Source organism: Hyla sarda, chromosome 2 (assembly GCF_029499605.1).
Source record: "Hyla sarda isolate aHylSar1 chromosome 2, aHylSar1.hap1, whole genome shotgun sequence".
Classification (NCBI taxonomy): domain Eukaryota; kingdom Metazoa; phylum Chordata; class Amphibia; order Anura; family Hylidae; genus Hyla; species Hyla sarda.
This window is the reverse complement of record NC_079190.1, coordinates 322,316,027-322,331,002: the sequence shown is the minus strand read 5'-3', so window position 1 is coordinate 322,331,002 and position 14,976 is coordinate 322,316,027. Positions and strand designations below refer to the sequence as shown.

Here is a 14,976-nt window from a genome sequence, read left to right as displayed (position 1 = left end):
AAAAGAATGTAAACAATAGAATTCACATCAACATATTTCACGTAATGATTCTTACCTATGGGTTTGGAGAGCCTCAGGATCTTTTTGTGATTTGACGGGGTCTGTGCTTTAGATACAGACTCCACATTTGCTGATTTTTCAGTATGTTGGAGACGAAGAGCTTTCTCTTGTCTGATCTCTTCAAGAGTTTTGACTTTAACTGTTTCTATTGACTGCAAATTGTGTTTTGGCCCTTTCAAATTAACAGCAAGGGGTTTAGTGGTGCCAACATGGCTGGAAATGTTGTCATTTACAATGGGCCGTTTAAGCTTTCTTTCACTCTGTACTTTCCAATTAAAACCAGTCTGCTTTTGTGTAGTCTCTGTTGGGATTGTATCATTTAGTGCTTTATTTTCAGATTTTTTTCGATCAAGCTCCTCATCTGCCTTGCTATCGTTTTCATCTTTTGTGTTCTCGTGCTTCTGTACCCCAGCTTTAAGTTGTCTTAGTCTCTTTTCTTCCTGAATTTCACTCAATGATTTAATGTAAACCGCTGTCTGAGGCTTGGAGGAAAGCTTGCTCTTTATACTCCTTTTGTCTTCGCTTTGAGAAGAAATACTTGTGGTTTCTTGTTCCATCCTACTGGCTTTTTCCTGCCGGATTTCTTCAAGCGTCTTAATGCGGAAGTCTGTCCCTGTATTAAAAGCTGACTCTACAAGAAAAAAAAATATGAGAATGTTTTAACTGTTGTCGTCATGTTTTCAGTTGCCATGAAGAATGTATGTTTGAAAAATGCCACTGTGGTGGAGATAAAGAAATACATTTTTTCACGCCAATTAGACAGAACTGGAAAATAAACACTTTAGAGGTAGATGTTAGCAGGCCTGAAAGTAACTTCCTTGTACATGGGCTCCCCAACCCCAGGCAATGGACACTGATACCACAAGATCGATCCAGTTGCTCAAATTTTCTTCCAGCTGAGACCTTACTAATGTATGTTTCTGTCTGTGATCTATTACAGAAGATCAGAGATTTCAGTGGTCTTAAAGGGGTACTCCGCCCCCAGACATCTTATCCCCTATCCAAAGGATAGGGGATAAGATGTCAGATCGCCGGGGTCCAGCTGCTGGGAACCCCGGGGATCGCTGCTGCAGCACCCTGCTATCATTACTGCGCAGAGCGAGATCGCTCTGCACGTAATGACGGGCAATACAGGGGCCAGAGCAAAGTTTCATCACGGCTCCGCCCCTCGCTGCGTCTCGGCCCGCCCCGTCAATACAATTCTAGGGCCCTGCCATAGACTTGCATTAAGGGGACAGGCCGTGATGTCATGTGGGGCGGAGCCATGACGTAACGCGGCTCCGGCCCCTGTATCGCCCGTCATTACGCACAGAGCGAACTCGCTCTGTGCAGTAATGATGGCGGGGTGCCGCAGTGGCGATCCCCGGGGTCCCCAGCAGCGGGACCACAGTGATCTAACATCTTATCCCCTATCCTTTGGATGCCAGGGGTGGAGTACCCCTTTAAGTGAAACTGGCAGCATGGAAGTTGTCTTACAGGATGTCACTGTCCCAAGAAAAAGACATTGCCATTTTGATTGTAGTGCTTCTCGACTTTAGGAACTTTTGACTGGAATGAGGGCCACTATGTCCACTCGAAGAAGTTAGCTTGCTTCCTACAGCCTAAGTCATTCAAAGCCTATCACCCAGGGGACACCTAGTAATCATGTAATTAACTTGATCAGGACAACACAGCAGAAGATTATGGCACCACTGTGATGTCTTTGAGCCATAGACAGACCACAGCCTCCACAAAGATTTATGTGAAGAGTCTTGGAGCTGATATTTCAAATGGTAAAACTGTTAAAGAAAAGTGTAGGAATATTGGGGGAGATTTATCAAGGGATTTAGAGCTTTTTTTTGCTAACAAAAGTCGCACAAAAAGTTGCACAAAAAGTCGCACGTGCGCCTAAGCAAATTTTTGTGCGACTTTTGGCTGTAAGCAAAAATTAACAAAAGAGCTTACCAAAGCAAATTTCAGTTTTCACTTTGCAGTGGTCAGAGATTCATCACGTGTGAAAGTCGCACAAAGAGTCGCAACCGACTCCATATCATATTTCCCGCTGGAAGCAGAGACCACAGCTCCAGTAGGAAATATGAAATCACAGCTGTACAAAGGAGGCCTGGCTGGCATCAATGTGCAGCCGCCCGGACTCAGTTTTACCCCCCCACCCCACGGTCATCTCCCACCGACTCCCCCCCACCATTCATCTCCCCCTGGTCATCTCTCTCCCCACCCCCGCTCATTCATCTCCCTTCGGCCAGGTCATCTCCCGCAAAAAGCCCCCCCACCCACCCACTCATTTTTCCTCCGCCACCAATCCCCCCAGCTCTTCTCCCCCCTGCCCGGTAATCTCCCACAACCCCCCCGCTTATCTTTCCTACGCTGCTGGTCAGCTTCATCTTGCCGCCTGCACATCTCCTACCCTGCCGCTTGCTGTTACAGGACTATAACTCCCAGCATGTCTTTTCAGTGAGGTCATGCTGGAAATTGTAGTTACAGCCATGAGCGGGCCGGTGGTAGATGCGGGCCGGTGGTAGATGCAGGCCGGCCGGCTCCCCGGAATATGAAACTACAGTGTAATCTCATATATCCCGTTCTGAGCTTTCCCCATCGCAGGATTAATAGTTTAGCTACAGGGTGCCTCCAGCTGTTTCTAAACTACAACTCCCATAATGGGACTTGTAGTTTAGAAACAGCAAGACTCCAGTTGTTACTAAACTGGAGGCTCGCTGTTGCTAATTTAAAAACGATGGGGGCCTCTTGTTTGGAAACGCTGGTTTATAGATGTTTTCCCAAAGGAAGGGGGCCATAAATGTACAAACCAATTTCCGTGTTTTTTTTCTTCTCATTTCAGATCAGTGTACTTCTTCGGATTTGGTGGATTACGTAGATGACCAGTGTTTTCTTTTTTTTTAGTTAAATATTAATAAAATGGCTAACGAGTGCTTGTGGGGGAATGTTTTCTGGAATAAAAGTTTTTAAAAAGTTTATTTATTTCCTTTACAGGCTTAGTAGTGGAAGTCGTCTTAAAGACTGAGTCCATTACTAAGCCGGGGCTTAGCGTTAGCCCCAAACACAGCTAGCGCTAACCCCCAATTTTTACCCTGGTACCCAATGCCACAGGGGTGTCGGTACCAACAGTCAAAAAAGGCACTCCTGTGCCTAGGTGGTAACAGGCTGGCGTTATTTAGGCTGGGGAGGGCAAGTAACAATGGTCCTCGCCCACCCTGGTAACGTGAGGCTGTTGCCGCTTGGTTGGTATCTGGCTGATACTAAAAATACAGGGCACCCTATGAGTTTTGTGTCTTTTTTTTTTTTTTTTTTAAAAGGGGTTCCCTGTATTTTCAGTATCAGCCAGATACCAACCAAGCAGCAACAGCCTGACGTTACAAGGGTGGGCGAGTACCATTGTTACTTTCCCTCCCCAGCCTAAATAATGCCAGCCTGTTACTGCCTAGGCACCGGAGCGCAATTTTTCATGGGCCTGCTGGTACCAGCCCTTCCTGGCACCCCTGTAGCGGTGGGTACCGGGGTAATATTTGGGGGTTAGCGCTGTTTTTTGGGCATAATGCTAAGCCCCGGTTTAGTAATTGACTCAGTCTAAGACGGCTTCCACTACTAAGCCTGTAAAGTAAAAAAACGCACATCTTTTTTCACAGCTGCGACTTGAGGTGGGGTGACAAAGTGCTGTTCTGAAGTCATTTATTGATTTTGCTTATGTGTGCTAAAAAAAAAAAAAAAATGGTATTCAAAAGTGATTTATTGTATTTTGCTTATGTGAGCCAAATTTATCAACCCCCTGTGATAGTATGATAAATATGTCACACATAAGCAAAACCAAATGCCTACAGAACTTTCTTACCAAAGCAACGATGATAAATCTCCCCCATTTTTTTATTGTGATCATGGCTGCATTTCTTGAAATAATAGTCATATCTGTCTTTAAGGATTTCATTCTGAACCTCTAGTAGATGTTCTCTCCTTTTAGAAAACTGAGGTTATAATTCCATATGTGCCATTGGGTTTTTGGTACAGAGAAGAGCAATGAGGATCCAGGACCACAGACTATAACTAGAAGTGATTTTGGACTTCCTGCAGTATTCTTTCTTCCACGAGGAGGGAGGGACAGAAAACAATTTGTATTCTATATCTATGGCCTTCAGGATACAGTACCGTATTTATCGGGGTATACCACGCACCGGCCTATAACACGCACCCTCATTTTACCAAGGATATTTGGGTAAAAAAAGTTTTTTACCCAAATATCCATGGTAAAATGAGGGTGCGTGTGTGCGCGTGTATACGCCGATACACCCCCAGGAAAGGCAGGGGGGAGAGGCCGTCGCTGCCCGCTTCTCTCCCTCTGCCTTTCCTGAGGTCTAGAGCCCTGCTGCCGGCCCTTCTCTCCCCCTGGCTATCGGCGCCGCTGCCCATTCTGTCCCCCTGACTATCGGTGCCGGCGCCCCATTGCCGGCGCCGATAGCCAGGGGGAGAGAAGCGGCGCCGACAGCCAGGGGGAGAGAAGGGGCTGCGGCACCCATTGCCGGCGCCGCTGCCCCGTTGCCTCCCCCCATCCCCGGTGGCATAATTACCTGTTGCTGGGGTCGGGTCCGCGCTGCTGCAGGCCTCCGGCATGAGTCCCCAGCGTCGTTGCTATGCACGCAGGGGACGCACGCCGGAGGCCTGCAGCAGCGCGGACCCGACCCCGGCAACAGGTAATTATGCCACCGGGGATGGGGGGAGGCAACGGGGCAGCGGCGCCGGCAATGGGTGCCGCAACCCCTTCTCTCCCCCTGGCTGTCGGCGCCGCTTCTCTCCCCCTGGCTATTGGCGCCGGCAATGGGGCGCCGGCACCGATAGTCAGGGGGACAGAACGGGCAGCGGCGCCGATAGCCAGGGGGAGAGAAGGGCCGGCAGCAGGGTTCTAGACCTCAGGAAAGGCAAGGGGAGAAAAGCGGGCAGCGACGGCCTCTCTCCCCCTGCCTTTCCTGGGGGTGTATCGGCGTATAACACGCAAATAGACTTTAGGCTAAAAATTTTAGCCTAAAAAGTGCGTGTTATATGCCGATAAATACGGTAATTTGAATTCAGAGATTTTTTGTGGAAATCTGACTTTCCTACAAATGGAACAAAGCAATGTTTTGGCGTATCCCCTTGCTTTATTTAGGTAACAGCTCTTCTGGTAGGGTTAGAGAGTACTGCCGATCTAGCCACAACATTAACAGATTATGCTAAGGAGACAGGTAAAAACTGTTGCCAACTTAAAGGGTACCTCTCATCAAATAAACATTTTGATATATTTTAGATTAATGAATGTTGAATAACTTTCCAATAGCATGTTCATGAAAAATATGCTTCTTTCTATTGTATTTTTCCCGATCAGTCCTGTCAGCAAGCATTTCTGACTCATGCTGGAGTCCTAAACACTCAGAGCTGCCAGCCTGCTTTGTTCACACCCAAACAGGCTGTGAACAAAGCAGGCTGGCAGCTCTGAGTGTTCTCCTTTGTGAACAAAGCAGACTGGCAGCTCGTAGTGTTTAGGACTCCAGCATGAGTCTGAAATGCTTGCTGCCAGGACTGGTAGGGAGACCCCTAGTGGTAATTTCTTCAAAGTGGAAAATTAAATAGAAAGAAGCATATTTTTTTAATAACATGCAATTGTAAAAGTTATTCTGCATACATTAATCTATAATATATGAAAAGTTTTTTTGATGAGAGGTACCCTTTAAGCATAGGAACTGAAGCTAATAACTCTAATGTAGTCTTGCTCTCAATGGGGGAGATTTATCATTGTTGTCTTTGGAAAGTGTGTTTTTAAGTAATTTTTGCTCTGGTTTTGCTTATGTACAACATATTTATCATGCTATCACAGGGTGGGGTTGAAAGCGCACTAAAACAAAATACTTCAGAACACCATTTTTTATGATTTCTCCTCTCCTCTGCAACCTTCTGCACAAAAAGTCACAGTTGCGCTACAAAAGTGCTTTATGAAAGTGTTTTGCAAAGGCAGTTTTGTAAGCAAGGGTTGGGTTGGTGTAGCTTTGTGGTGTTTTAGAGGATTATGCAACTTTTTGTGTGACATCCGCACTGGATAAATTCGTTACCACTGCAAGGTGAAAACTGAAATTTACTTTTTAAAAGGTCGTTTGCAGGTTTTTGTTTACTGTAAAAAGTCCAAAATAAAAGTCATTAGGCGCATACGCGACAGCATATGCGGATACAGCTTCCAGTGTAGGCATAAAAAAGCAGCTCTAAAAAGGCAATGATAAATCTTCTAAATTGCTCAGCCAAACCTGTGGTATTAGGCTTCAATAATATTGGAGAAGCTTCCTAAGTTCTGCGCAGAAGATCATCAATCTTCCTGTCTACTGCATCATTTATTTGCAATGAGTCTTAGAAAGGAACTTTTTTCTTTTTCTTACCAACTTGGCTACCAGCATACCTTCCCCATCTTCAAAGCAGTCTCTATCCAATTTGTCCAAAGTAACTTTGAGGTCTAGGTCTCTTAGTGGCTGGGGTGGGATTAAACACTCGTTAAGTACAGAGATGTTGTCCCACATGTAAAGCGCCAGAGGTGATCATAGACTTCTGCCCTAACAGCAGGGCCAAGGAAAAACCATAACAGGACTCGTAAAAGTGGGAGGGGAAAGGCTTCCCGACAAGAGGGGCAGAAGCCAGTTAATGACACAAAGATCACAAGATGTTAGTGAATGGTGTTGCATTGTGACAAAGCCCCAGAGCATCACAAAAAATCCATATTTGATAAGATTTTTGGCCACATACCGCACAAGACTGGGTCACATACAACTTGCAATGCAGCAGGAGGTACACTATAGAGTCATGTCACTGGCAGATCCGCAGCATGAAATACACTGCAGATTTGTTATGTGTGACCCTAACCTTAGAAGGTGATGTGCATCTCAGTCTCTGCTTGGACATTTAGTCAAAAACAAAATTATTATTATTATTTATTTTTATTTTTTTATTTTTTTTTTTTTACACAAAACTAATTTTTTTTTTGAAATAGCACAAAAACATCTGTTCCTAAAGTTTGGGATATATATACTTTGTATTTGTCAAAAATGTGAAAAGTGGCCAAGAACATTTTTGTTTGTAGTTTAAAACACCTTTAAAACAGTTCCTGAAATACAACGTATAGCAATTAAATACCTTTCTTTGGCTGAAACTCCAGGTTATCAGTAGGCAATGCATTTCTTTTCCCAAGTCTTTCAGACAACGTTTTCTTTGGAGAAGGCAGAACCTCTCCATCAGAAGAAGCTTGCAGAAACAAAAAAGTGTCTTTTTAACATCTGTTCCTATATACCATGTAATGAAATCTTCATGTTTAAAGGGGAACCTGCCATCAGATTTTATCAGCTATAACAGGTGGCAACGTGTTATATATGGTACAGTCTTCTTCCTTCCCATGCCCAGGAGACATTTCCCATGCCGGGCTGTTAATCATGCCGAGGGGGCGTGATTACAGTCCAAGTAGACAAATGAGAAGAGGATGGGTCCCGCCCAAGGGACTACTTACCGGCAGGCAGAGAACACCTTTCAAACTACAGATCAACATTGCTGGCAGGAACGTCTCCTGAGCATGGTAAGGAAGAATTAACCATATAAAACTTGTTGTCATGCGTTATATATGGGAAAATCTGATGACCGGTTCCTTTAAAGCAAAACAGATTTAACATTAAAGCCCATATTTTCTATATATAAAATTGTATTCACAAAATAAAGTAGTAACTGCACTACCTAGTGGGCTGTCTCCTTGAAATTTCTTGCGCTTTCCTAATCTTTGTTTCAAACCAAGCCGTGTTGTTGAATCTGAAAATGAAAACAACATAAACATTATAAACCCATGATTTATAACATATCTCCAATGACAAACTCACCCATAAGTGTCTGGTGCGTGGCAAAGCTGACCTATCTACCATCATCTGGCATTTTTAGACAAATATTTATCTTTAAAATAGCAAATACTAAGAATAACAGTGACAAGCTAGAATAGTAATTATTTTGATTGTATCTGATCAGTATGTGAAACATCTTCGATCAAATCACTAACAATACATTAACCTTCAAAAAGGTTTTTAGAGAACTATCAATTAATGTCAATTTAACCCCTTAAGGACACAGGGTTTTTCCATTTTCGTTTTTTCCCTCATCACCTTCTAAAAATCATAACGCTTTCAATTTTGCACCTACAGACCCATATGAAAAAAAATTATATTATATATATATATATATATATATATATATATATATATATATATATATATAATATAATTTACAAAATGGCGCATATATATATATATATATATATATATATATATATATATATATATATAGGCGCGCATATATATATGCGCCATTTTGTAAATTTAGGGGGCTTCCGATTCTATGCAGTGCACTTTTTGGTAAAAATGACCACCATATCTTTATTCTGTAGGTCCATATGGTTACAAGGATACCTAATTTATATAGTTTTTTTTTTCCTACTTAAAAAAAAATTATAACTACATGCACCAAAATTTCTATGTGTAATAAAATAGTCATCTTCTGACCCCCTATAACTTTTTTATATTTCCATATACAGTGATGTATGTGGGCTCATTTTTTGTGACGTGATCTGAAGTATCTATCGGTACCATTTTTGTTTTGATGGGACTCTTTGATCCTTTTTATACATTTTTTAGTGTATACAAAGTGACCAAAAATACGCATTTTTTTTTTTTTTTTTTTTTTTTAACGTGTACACCATTGACTATGTTGTTTAATTAACATTATATTTTTATAGTTCAGACTTTTCTGCACGCGGCAATACCACAAGTTTATTTTTATTTACATTTTTTTTTCACGGGAAAAGGGGGGTGATTCAAACTTTTATTAGGGAAGGGGTTCAATCACATTTATTAACTTTTTTTTCACACTTTTTTTTGTAATGTTATATCCCACATAGGGGACTATAACATGCAATACCTTGATTGCAGACACTGATCAATGCTATGCCATAGCATAGCATTGATCAATGTTATTGTTGCTCTTCTGCTCCAGCCTGGATCTCAGGCATGGAGCAGCAGAGCGACGATCGGATCGCTGTAATCAACTTTCAATCGGCAATGTCGGGTATTAGCCGTGGGTCCTGGCTGCTGATAGCAACCGGGACCTGCCAGGTATAAAGCGCGCTCAGCTCAGCTCCTGAGTGCACTTCACATAACGGGAGTCGGCCAAGAGCGTAAAAATATGCTCGTGGTCGTTAAGGGGTTAAATAAAGCCATCACAATGGCAGCACTCATGGTAAAGATTCCCTTGGCAGAATTGTACTTTGTAATGAAACTTCATTTTACCATAAAATGTATAGCGCAAAAAAAATAAAAATGGAAAATGTACGCTATACTACACTTTACAGTACAAATTACATGCTATCTTTATTCTGTGGGTAAATACGATTAAAATGATACCCATAGTAACCTGCTTTTCTATTATTGGACTGCTTTATTTAAAAAAAAAAAAAGAAAAAAAAAAAAAAGAAAAGTTAAATAAGTATGTTTAAAAGCGCCCTATTGTCACCCTCTATAACTTAATTTTCCCGCAAAGGGGGTTCATCTCTTTGTGCTGTGATCTGTGGTTTTACCTGTACCATTGTTATGTATGACTTATAATCAAAAATCAGCAATTTTGGATTATAAGTCATGTCTGGTATTTTTTAATGATGATCAACATATTTAAAAATAATTCGGACAAAAGGGGATATTTTATTTTAATTGGGGGAGGGGCTTATTCCCATTTATAAAACCATTTTGAGTCACAAGGGGACCTATTTATAAGAATCTGTTGATTGCTAATACTGTATAGGAATAGCACTGCTTACTGTTATCTGCGATCCACTTCTCTGGTTTTCCAGAAGGCAAACCAGAGGAAAATATTGCAGGAGCCGGCTGCCATCTTGACTCATCAGACCCCGCGATTGTGCCGCAGTTGGTCATGTCAGTGTTTATACAGCCCCCTAATACTTCAGATCCAGTGATTAGTATTGCTTACAGGATCTGAAGGGGTAATGGAGGGCATCAGCATGATCACTAATGTCTGCCATCAGAGAGTTCTGTTAGGACCTAGGACCCAGTCTATGAAGTAAGCGCAGCTCCTGTGCTCGCTTCATAGTCCTGACAGAAATAAGAACGTAAATGTACGTCCAAGTGCGCCAAGTATCAGGCAGCCAGTGCATACAGGTACATTCTTGTCCTCTAGGAGGTAAGTGAAAAGGAGATTTTTTTAGACTTGCCCTAAAATCTCTCTCTCAAAGGATCCATTGGGGGACACAGAACCTTGGGTATATGCTGCTGTCTTTAGGAGGTCTGACACTATGGTAACCAAAAAGCCGGCTCCTCCCAGCAGGATATACCCGCCTCCAGGCCACTGAGCAATTCAGTTTTAGTCCCAGAGCAATAGGAGGAGACCGACAGGTCAAAGGAAAAAAAACACGAACTGTTAGAGTACCAGAAGAAAAACCAACTGAACACTCCCTCGGACAGATAACCAAAAAGGAACCCCAGAAAAGGGTGGGAGCTGTGTCCCCCAATGGATCCTTCGAGAAAGATTTTACGGTAAGTCTAAAAAATCTCCTTTTCTCTTATCGGCTCCATTGGGGGACACAGAACCTTGGGACGTACCAAAGCCGTCCCTTGGGTGGGCAGAGAAAAAAGGTCAGACAGTCGGCTGTACCACCGCCGTCTGCAACACTTTACGACCCAGACTAGCATCAGCCGATGCGAAGGTATGAATCTGGTAAAAGCTTGAAAAGTGTGCAAAGACGACCAGGTGGCCACTTTACAGATCTGCAAGGCCGAGGCCTAATTTCGAAGAGCCCAGGATGCTCCCACAGAGCGAGTGAAATGAGCCAAAAACCCTGAAGGGCGGGACCTTCCCCATGCAGCGGTAAGCTTCCGAAATATCACATCGGATCCACCTAGAAATGGTGGCCTTGGAAGCAGGCTGTCCCTTCCGACAACCTTCCGTAAGGACGAAAAAAGAATCGCACTTGCGAAGGGAAGAGGTGACAGAAAGATAAGTCCGAACTGCCCGTACCACATCCAATTTGTGGAGTAAGCGCTCCCTGGGATGAGAAGGAGCGGGACAAAAGGACGGAAGACAATGTCCTTGTTAAGATGAAAAGTCCTTAGGTAAGAAGGACGGATCTGGCCGGAAAACAACCTTGTCCTGATGAAGTATCAGGAAAGGAGAATGGCAGGAAAGAGCTGCCAGTTCAGATACTCTCCTAATGGAAGTAATAGCCATAGAAAAGTCACCTCCCAGGATAGGAGGTGAAGGGGAACCTGTCTAAGAGGCTCAAAAGGTGCGTCCTGGAGAACGCCTAGGACTAAGTTCAAGTCCCGAGAGGGAGAAGGGGACCGGTAAAGGGGGGACAGCGTGTGCCACGCCCTGAAGGAAGGTCCGGACAAGCGAATTGGAAGCCAGAGGACGCTGAAGAAAATGGAAAGGGCCGAAACCTGACCCTTAAGGGGAGACAAAGTGGACCCTGTGACAGTAGGTCTGGACGAAGTGGGAGACGGAACGGAACATCGTCCAGAAACCAGACCACATCGGCGTACCATGCCCTTTGCGTCCAGAAACCAGACCACATCGGCCACCAGAATGGCGGAAACTCCTTCCACCTTGAGCTTCCTCCGAACCCTGGAAGAAGGGGGAGGGGAGGGAACAGATAGGGCAGGAAAAAAACCCAACCACGGAATTACTAGGGCATCCACGGCAGAGTCCCTGGACTTTGACACAAACGTCGGAATCTTCCGGTTGTGTCGAGACGCGAAGAGATCCACGTCAGAGGTCCCCCAAAGGTCGCAGATCTGTGCGAACACCTCCGGAATAGGAGACCATTCTTCGGGGTCGGCTGAGGACTGACTGAGGAAATCCGCTTCCCAGTTGAGCCTCCCGGAATGAGAATAGCCGAAAAAGCCGGAACTTCGTGTTCCGCCCAAAGGAAGATCTTTGTCACCTCGGACATGGCTGCTGAGCTGCAAGTGTCGCCCTGCCGATTGGTGTACGCCACGGCCGTGGCGTTGTCCGACTGGACACGGACAGGGTGGCCCTGAAGCAGGGACTCCCAATGCTTCAGACAAAGATATATCGCCCTCAGATTCAGGATGTTCATGGAAAGAAGGGCTTCTTGGGGAGGCCAGAGGCCAGTTTGATCCCTGAAAACACTCCCCCAGCTCGACAGGCTGGCATCTGTCGTGACCACCTGCCAATGGAGGGGAAGGCGGAGCTACCAGCGCAGGGACCGATGGGTCCGAAGCGGGAGAACAATCTTGCGATCGAGAGAGACTACCTGTACCACCAGGCAAGAATCGCCAGCTGAAGAGGACCACCATCCGACCCAGGACTTCCATGCAAGTACGGATGGAGACCGGGGATGGTATCCAGAGGGAGCGGACTCCCGACAAGAGAGCCAGACGTTTGTCCGGCGGGAGGCGAACCCGAGCAGAAGCCGAGTCGAAACTGAAGCCCCAAGAAGACCAGAGACTGGGTGGGGGAGAGACAGACTTGTCTCGGTTGACCATTCACCCGAAGCGACAAAAGCCCAAGCCTGGGCACTGGTGGAGGCCTTGACGAGGAGGTCGTCCAAGAAGGAATCACAGACACCCCGCGACCGTAGGAGGGCTATGACGGGTGTAAAGACCTTGGTAAAGACCCGCGGAGCAGAGGCCAGACCGAAGGGTAGGGCCACAAATCGCAAATGACCTTCCGGAACCGCAAGCGGAGGTACCGCTGATGGCCAAGAAATATAGGAACCTCTAGGTAGGCATCCTAGATATCCACTGAGGAAAGAAACTTTCCCCTTGATCCATAGATGCCACCACTGAGCGGAGATATTCCATTCAGAAATGGCAGATTAGAAGGTGTTGATTGAGACGCTTGAGACCCAAGATGGGCCGCACAAAACCACCCTACTTGGGAACCCCGAAAGCGCTTCCTGGAAGGGACCGGGACAATGATTCACTGGATGAGTCTGGACTGAAGCGCCCCCTGAAATTCCCCCACTAGCGAAGGAGACCAGGGGGCTCCGGGAGAGAAGCAATTTCGATCCGGTATCCGTTGGACACCACGTCCCTGACCCAGGAGACTTGAATGTGCACCGCCCAGACGTCTTGGAAAAATAAGACGACCTCCCACCTGAGAAGAATTTGCGGGTGGGGGTGTCCCTTCATGCGGAAGTGGATTTGCGGGTGCCAAACTTGGCTGCAAAACGGCCGGAATGATTTTCCGATTTTCAAGAGGCGCGCGCCCGGAAGGAGGGAACCTTTTTGTTCCGCGAGGGCGCCTGCCCGACCCATTATTGGGACTAGCAGTCCGAAAGGACCGAAAGGCAAAGCACTTCCTACGGGAAGTAGTGCGAGCTCTATTCTAAGGTAATAAGGAACTCTTGCCGCCCGTCGCCTCAGAGATGATCTCATCAAGTCGCTTGCCAAAAAGTCGGGAGCCGGCAAATGGAAGCTCGGTAAGAGACTTCTCAGAAGAGGCATACGCGTCCCATGCCTTAAGCCACCTGGAGCGACAGAGGGCCACTAGGATACCAGTGGCAAGGGCAACACAGCGGACTGACTGCATGGGAGCAGAACATAGAAAGTCTCCAGCCCTTAAGCACCGGAGCGCTAGGCCAGACAGTTCCTCCGGAGGAGATCCAGAAAGAGCACCTTGACGGAGTTGGGAGGACCAACTGATAGTGCCTTCCGACACCCAGGCAGAAGCAAAGGCAGGAAGCAGAGAGGAGCCCGTCGCTTTGAATGCAAACTTGCCAAGGTCTCTACCCTTTCTGTCTGCCAGATCTTGGAGGCAGCCGCATCTGGCAGCGTCGTAGCCCAAGAGGCGTGAGACTGGCGGGTCCGCCGAAGGAGGAGAAGTCCACTTTGAGATGAGGTCCTTGGCAAACGGAAACTGCGCCAAAACCTTCTTGCTTTCTGAAACCTCTTGTCAGGATGCCTCCAGGCGGATTCCAGCATCCAACATCTTGGGTGCTGGATGGGCACAATGAAAGGATAATTCAGGAACTACGTCCAAAGATCCTGGGTTCTCTAGATGGAAGGTGTCTCTTATGGCAAAAACCAATGAGTTCACCGTGTCAGCCATATCCGATCGGTCCTCTGAATCAGATGCCGAATCGGAGACTTCATCCTCAAATTCTCCAGGAGAATGGGAGCGAGTTGAGGCTGCCCTGAATGAGGGAGAGGCTGACCTGGTATGCGGGTCAGGGGAGCCAGAGCGGCGACCATGAGAGCGTCCACTGGAAGAGAGACGCCTGCAACCTGCGGAGCAGGGGAGAGACTCCTCAGAGAGGAGCGTCCATGCCTGCCAGAAGACTCAGGGGAATATCCCCGATGACGCTTACGAGTGCGGTCAGCATAGGGGGAGAGGAACGGGTCCCTCTGGAGGGCCGGTGAGGAACCCAGGCTGGAGGGACGGCCGAAACCACAGGGTCTGGAAGAGACATCTGAAACAAAAACGACCAGGGGGTCTGGGAGAGCAGTGGTGCAGGCAGAGCAAGTTGGTTCTGCAGAACCAGACATTTTAGGGTTAAAAGCCTTAAAAGTGTAAAAAGAAAACAGCCTCACCAAAGTCTGGTCCCTTAACCAGGCAGCTGCTGGAAGAACTCCTGTGAGCTAGCTGGAACTTGGACCAAGGAGCAGGGGAGGGGGGCTGGGCTAGAATAAAGGCACACTGATTGGCCGAGAAAACTCCTCTCACTGTGCGCGCAAAGCGCTTGTAGGAGAAAGTTTTCGCGCCGGAGAACAGTGCAAGGCGGTGGGCGGAGCTAACCGCACTACTGTGAAGCCCCTGTAATGGCGCCCGCTCCCAGCCCCGAGCGCATCTGTGAACCGCATGTGCGAAGGTAGGGAGCGGGCGGAGCTAACCCGC

At 46.3% G+C, this 14,976-nt stretch overlaps 1 protein-coding gene across 8 annotated transcripts in view; it reads right to left on the bottom strand.

Moving 5' to 3' along the window:
* The window catches only part of ZC3H11A (zinc finger CCCH-type containing 11A), an 87,855-nt gene that overhangs the window by 16,236 nt on the left and 56,643 nt on the right, over window positions 1-14,976 (bottom strand). For all 8 annotated transcript variants that reach the window (XM_056557837.1, XM_056557845.1, XM_056557839.1 and 5 more), the window contains 3 exons: window positions 7,801-7,872; window positions 7,213-7,320; window positions 56-691 (listed from right to left, as the gene is read on the bottom strand). In XM_056557837.1, coding sequence (XP_056413812.1) covers window positions 56-691; window positions 7,213-7,320; window positions 7,801-7,872 — 816 coding nt within the window. The remainder of the gene's footprint in view (window positions 1-55; window positions 692-7,212; window positions 7,321-7,800; window positions 7,873-14,976) is intronic.